This window comes from Arvicanthis niloticus, chromosome 15 (genome assembly GCF_011762505.2).
Source record: "Arvicanthis niloticus isolate mArvNil1 chromosome 15, mArvNil1.pat.X, whole genome shotgun sequence".
NCBI lineage: Eukaryota > Metazoa > Chordata > Mammalia > Rodentia > Muridae > Arvicanthis > Arvicanthis niloticus.
This window is the reverse complement of record NC_047672.1, coordinates 20,729,656-20,735,828: the sequence shown is the minus strand read 5'-3', so window position 1 is coordinate 20,735,828 and position 6,173 is coordinate 20,729,656. Positions and strand designations below refer to the sequence as shown.

The 6,173-nt window shown below is 50.1% G+C and overlaps 1 protein-coding gene across 1 annotated transcript; it reads right to left on the bottom strand.

The window, feature by feature from the left end:
* Positions 1–324: 324 nt before the first annotated feature.
* On the bottom strand, positions 325–5,822 carry Nobox (NOBOX oogenesis homeobox). The gene is made up of 9 exons (XM_034519557.2): positions 5,786–5,822; positions 3,735–4,022; positions 3,534–3,638; positions 3,098–3,204; positions 2,677–2,783; positions 2,339–2,424; positions 1,880–2,105; positions 1,241–1,545; positions 325–626 (listed from the first exon to the last, which is right to left on the bottom strand). Exons 1-9 carry the CDS (start codon positions 5,820–5,822, stop codon positions 325–327), a joined length of 1,563 nt encoding a protein of 520 aa, XP_034375448.1.
* Positions 5,823–6,173: the final 351 nt, after the last annotated feature.

Genomic DNA, 6,173 nt, shown 5'->3' with positions numbered 1-6,173 from the left:
GGACGGTTACATCTAATAAGCACAGTAAGTAAGCCACAGAAGCAGTAACTGCTCATCAGTCACAAAACCAATCACCCAATAGTTACTGTTTTATTGCATACACTGTCTAGGATAGAAGTAATACCACATGTAACATTTAGAGTAACATGATCCTTCTTTCTTTTCAATTCCTAATGGGTAAAGGGGAAATTGTGAAGTCAACTCTTTCTTCTCTAAGCCCAGGCTGGACAGACTGTGAGCCTCCATAGCAGGTCAGTCCATAGCCTCTCAGATCTTTCAGTGCTGTTCTCCTCCTCTGACTCCCAGGCCTCCAATAAAACCTTTTTACTCTTTAGCTCCAGTGGCATGGCTAGTCTTATTTTTGTCCCTGACTTCCTCTGGTGTGGGCTGCTCAAGGGAAGAGGAAGTCTGCTCATCTGGCATTTTGTTTTGTGAGGACTCTGTCTCTGGTCTAGTGCCTTCATTGAGGCCTAATGAAGGCTGGTTGCTCATAGTTGGAGCACATGGCATTGGAAAGAGGTCAGGAGAGTAGCCCTCTACCCCTAGGGGGTGTCCCAGAGGCTGTGGGTAGTGTGGATGAGGGAAGGGAGGTTCTGGCAAACAACGGCCTCTCCAGGGTCCTGTACCTGTGGAGTCAAAGGACATGGGGATCATTGGACAGAACTAAGAACATCAAACGCCACTGAATAAACAGTGGAAGAATTTCTTCATACTTCCTCCGGACCATGGCTCAGGTTCCTAGTGGAAGCCCGAGTGAAACATTACATTAACACTAGCCTCTCCCCGCAGGATCACAAGCTCCTGGATTCCAGGTACTGTGTTGTTTAGCAACTCCAACTTCATAGACCACAGGTCAAGGCCAAGTGCTGGCTTATATAGGCACCAAGGAGACCAGGAACCACCTGGAAGTCTTTTTAATTTCTTCCTATAGAACTCAGGCATAAGATGGAGGGCTTTGGAGTTTCAGAAGTTCATGTACTTTGGCATAATTAGGTGCTGCCAATTCTGTACCAGGTCCTTTTGTTCACTGTTTCTAGTGGTCACCAAATCCCTCAGCAATATGAAACTAGGGCCCCAATGCCGGGCCAACAGAAGTTTCAGGATAGCTACGATCAGGGGCAATTGAGAGGTTTGCTCACCACCCAGACCTGCCTCATTCTGCCTTCCAGATGAGGAGGTAGTCCGCTCTTTCTCACTTTCAAAGGAAAAGGGGTTATTTTTCTTTTCAGCCCAAACTCACCCATGTTTCCAGCAGGTGGCTGCAGCAAGATCTGACCTGGTGGGGGCCCTGGACAATAATCCTGCCAGGAGTCCCCACTGAGGCCAAAAGGAAATGAAAAAAGAGAGTCTTCTGGTGGTAGAAACGGCAGCGAGCTTGGGGTGGGAAAAGGGAAGGGAGGCAGATACGGAATCTGGGGCTGAAGGGATAGGAAAGGGGGTGGCTGTGGAGCCTGGGAGAGCTGGAATGAACCCAACTGGCTGCTCGCTTGGTAATCCTGAGGCCCCAGGTCTTCCAAATTTGAGTAGGTGGGCAGTGAGGCGATACTATGGAGAACAGAGGGGGTATTTAATGAGATGTAACAGTGACCTCATTCCCACCACACAGTGAAGAGACTATTCCTTCCCTCGTAACTCCATTCTTTCTGTCTGTGGCAACATCAAACTTTGCACAGCGCATCTGCCTCTTCCTCCTCCCACCTCCTGCTCATTGTTCCCCTTGATTTTCTTCTATTGCTATAAAATGATAGCTTACTCCTAAACACACACATGGTTTCATTCCCCATCACATAAGCCACTTCCTGATCCAATCAGCTCTTTCCTCTCCACACCACCATTCCTTTCTTCTCTCCAAGGTTATAAATGAACTCATGTCCCATACCTAGTGCCCCAGGACCCACAGGCCTTGTCCTTGTATATGTCATCACTGACAGGAATGTCCCTGAGTGGAGGCAGCACTTGAGGTATTTGAACAGGATCCAGAGGAAGGTTGGTTCTTTGAATAGGTGGGGGGCTGAGGAGTGGTGGAGTCACTGCCACTCTCTCAGCACCTTCATTGTGCTGAGAGGGGGTGAGAGTCTTGTCAGAAGTCAGCAGCATGGGGGGCTCTAGGAAAATATGGCAAACAGAGGCACTCAGTGTAAGAAGTTGGGTATGGGGAGGTAGCTGTCACTGCTGAATGGCATATAGTGCAATCAATGCCCAGGGCTCACTGGTACAAAACCCTGGAGAGCTGTGGTCACTACCACCTCTATGGAGCGAAGACTTTCTGTTTCAACTGTCTTCTTAGCTTTCATCACCACCCCCACTCCCTAAAATCTTTCTGAAAGTGGGAGCTCACCAGGAAAGGCATCCAGAATGTTCTCTGGAGGAACAGGTCCAGGTTCTAAGTCTGTAGGCATCGGATCCAGGAGCTCAGGAGCAGATCTAGAGGCAGAAACTAGAAACCTGTATCTTGTGGCTATTAAATATAGACTTGGTGCAAAGAAAGGGCCATTCACAAGTCATCAATAACTCCTTGTTTTCAGCCCAGCCCAGATCCCTAAAGGATTTGTCAATGTCCCTAGCTCTTACTCCCTCCCCATGCCCAGCATTCTCCTTCAAGACCCCAGGACAACTGTGCGGATTCCATCCACTTCTGCTTGGTGTGGACACCCACCAACTAGAGGCTGTTCTCACCTGCACTGGCTGCTGTCAGCACTGGGGGCTGCAGGACCACTCTTATTTTCCTTCTCATTCAGTTTCTCCCCTTTTCGCCACTTTGCCCTGCGGTTCTGAAACCACACCTAGGGATAGAGAAAGGGCACCTGAACTTGAGAATGCTGGCTGAGACAAAGGTTTGGGCATGACCGTGGAGAGTGCTTTCCTGGGTTCCAACTACCTCTACCTCGTAGCTCAGAAATATAAAAAGATCTCTGTAGTGTCCTCCTTTCTCTTTTAATTGGTTAAAGCTGTGGCCCACACAACAGTTGGGACACCCTTGCATCTGAGACTGTCTTCAGCCTGTATCTCAGCTGAGCTGAGCACATGGCCTCTCCTAGAGAGCTCTAACCAGCAGCTTCCAGATTACTCTTCTGACCAATTAGCCAGCCCCCTTTACCATGATTCGTTGGGGTGTCACCCCCACCATCTGGGCAATCTCATGGCGTTTGTCACTGTCAGGATAGTGGTCTTCCTGGAATATTCGCTCCAGTTCTTCTAGCTGGTCTGCAAAAAGAAGACACTTCATGGAGGAGGCCAGCCACCATAGCAGGAGAGAAGATGCTGTTTGTGCACCCGCAGCAGATAAGGCCATTGGAGCCAACACAAGAACCAGGCCTTCTCGCATGCATAGTGTGACATATACATTTCTGAATCTTCTATCCTGGTCTAAGGCAGGATAGCCTGACTGGTCTTCCTTTCAGAGGTTAGAAGTGTTAGCATTGCCATGGACAAAGAGAAACATTCAGGGCAAAGTGACTAACCACACTCCAACATCTCCTCAGGCCATATTGTTTGCACAGATCATACAGTTTCCTCCATCTTTGGGGACTAACCTGAGCGGTACAGGGTTCGAGTCTTTTTCCGAAATTGACAGGTCACTTCTAAAGATTCTTTCTTCAGGTCTCCCTCTCGAGCATTAAGGGGACTAGAAGCTTGGCCTGACTCAGAAAGCATAGCTTGTGAATAGCACATATTGAGAGACATCATGAAAAACGTTAATGCCAAACCCATAGTGTTCAGCTTTCTGGGCTTACCAGGGATTGCAGCAATGGATGGCTTCACTGTCTCTGCCTTTTTCTCTGAGAGAGAACCTTCTTCCTGGGGTTGAGGACTGCATGTATCTGGTACAGGAGCTTCGTGCACTCTGCAGGTGCCAGCATCCATTAACTTCCCGGAGGTCTTTGACAGTGGCCTCTTTCCCAAGCCAACCCTGGGGAGTGAGGACTGCTTGTCTTGGTCACCTTGGATAGGTAGGGCAGAATCCTCCAGTGGTTTCTCTGTCTCCAGCGCAGTAGTTCTGGGCTTGTCACCAGCTTCCTGGCCTGTGGAGAGCAGCAGACACTGGCCCCAGCACTAGGTAGTAGAACCCCTTCCTCCCTGTAGCTGATCTGTTTTTAGAACTGAAATGTTCTGTCTACCAAATGAGGCCTGAATGTCAGGCTTACCTTCTTAACTGGGTCGTCAGGAAGATGGATTAGATAAGTGCTTCTCAACCTTCCCAGTCCTGCAACCCTTTAATACAGTTCCTCATGTTGTGGTGACCCCCAAACCCTAAAATTATTTTTGTTGCTACATCATTACTGTAATTTTGCCGCTGTTAATAGTCATAATGTAAATATCTGTGTTTTCCTGCGGTCTTAGGCCATCCTTGTGAAAGAGTCATTTGATGCCTCCAAAGGGGTCATGGACCACAAGTTGGGAGTCACTGGATTAGATAAGCCAAATATAAACAACGATTACACCTCGATTACACCTCGGCGGGGTCTTAATGTGAGAACAGTGGAAAGTCGGGTACACATCTCAAATTTTCCCAGACATCAGAGGTGCAAGCTCAGGGGACAAGCATGTTTGAGATTTCCAATGGACAACTGTTGGGGAGGGGTGAATAGGAAGAGGGAAAAGCAGGCAGATTGCCATTCTGGCTTTCCTCAGACTAGCCCTCGTTTCAGAAGGGAGGCAAGGCACTGTAGTGTACAGAGGAGATAACGCAGGGCCCTGGGTCTCCACAGCACAGGCACCCGGAAGGCTGACAGAAGGGATCACAGTAATGAGGAGGCCTTTACCTTCCATACTCCCTCCCCCCTCCCAGCCCTCAATCCACGTGTTCTGGTTCCTCCCTCCTCTCCTTCCATCTCGTCCAACTTTTCTGCAGGTGAGGAAGAGCGGCCCATCTGGAAGGAAAAGCCCCTCCAAGCAGCTGTGCCGCTCACCCTCCCCAGCGCCGAGGCAGCCTTTCCGTATGGGCTTGCTGTGGATCCTAACAGGAACACAGTACCCATTTGACCCCTTCCTCCTCCAGGTACTTCCTCCCAGGTGAAGAAATGGGGGTAGGCTTGCTGAACCATTAACCCAAGATCACACAGGGATGGGGGGGGGGGGTAGGCTTGCTGAACCATCAACCCAAGATCACACAGGGATGGGGTCCAGAGGCTCAGATGGCCCTCAGCCCCCTCCGGGAATCCAAACACTTCCCTTCTTTACTTCATGTATTCATAGCAAAAGAAAATTCACCGCAGGGAGTTGCTGTCATTTCCAATGAAACCAGAAAACGTAAATGCTAACTGGAGCCTTTGATATTGCATCTAACAAAAAACAAACAAACAAACAAAAGAAAAAAAAAAAAAAACTTTCTACAATATAAAGCCGGGGATAAGTCCTGGTCCAGGCTGGCTCTTTCAGATGCTTCTAAGTACACCATAGAACCCCTTCAGAGAGGTGGAGACGGGGTGCAACCAGAGGGTGAAGGCAGTAATGGTGCCAAGGGTCGCTGGGACAAATAAGCGTCACCATAGTAATTAACATGTAGCACAGTAATAAGCACTCAACAAACTAGGACCTATTTCACTAATGGACTGTAGTGGAAAAGGCGGAGGGTGTCAGAACCTAGATTAGTGCAGCGCTGGAGATGGAGGACGAGCTTTATCCCCAGCACATCCTTCAATAGAAGGATGTGGTGAGGTGACTTCCCTTCCCCATTACCACCCACAGACCTAAACGTGCTCTTCAGGCTGGCAGAGTGACTAGCAGACCTCATGGGCTCAGCAAACCCTCCTCAGCAAGGCCAAGGCCCCGTGCGCGTGCTCACCCCGCATTTTCCTGCAGAGCTTCTCTGTAGGTTCCATGGCCCAGGCTCCCACTCCTCAGCCTGCCCCGGTACCACAGGCGCAGCTTTAATGAAGTCCGTGGGGTGGCCAGGTGTGTGGAGTCTGCACGGGCCAGGGAGCACAGCCGGAGCTGGCGACCCCAACTCCACCCCCAGGGCGAGGCACCGCACACCTGGGGTGGTGGGGGCTGGGAGAGCCATCCTGCAGCTTCCGGTGTGCCTGGTGTGCCTCAAGGCAGTGCCAAGGGCACCAGCTACTACTGGTCACCTCCCTAATGTCTGGGCAGGAGCAGAGCAGCAATGGAGGCCAGGCTCCCAGGCTAACCCACATCCTAGCACACAGTGAACAGACATGGTTGTGGTTCTCTCT

What these genes read in the sequence shown, in the direction of transcription:
- Nobox (XM_034519557.2), bottom strand. Translation starts at nt 5,822, where the DNA reads ATGGAACCTACAGAGAAGCTCTGCAGGAAAATGCGGG. An exon ending in GCTCTGCAGGAAAATGCGGG is followed by an intron (nt 4,023 to 5,785) that starts GTGAGCACGCGC and finishes TGCTCTCCACAG; the next exon opens with GCCAGGAAGCTGGTGACAAG. An exon ending in CATTCTGGATGCCTTTCCTG is followed by an intron (nt 2,106 to 2,338) that starts GTGAGCTCCCAC and finishes ATATTTTCCTAG; the next exon opens with AGCCCCCCATGCTGCTGACT.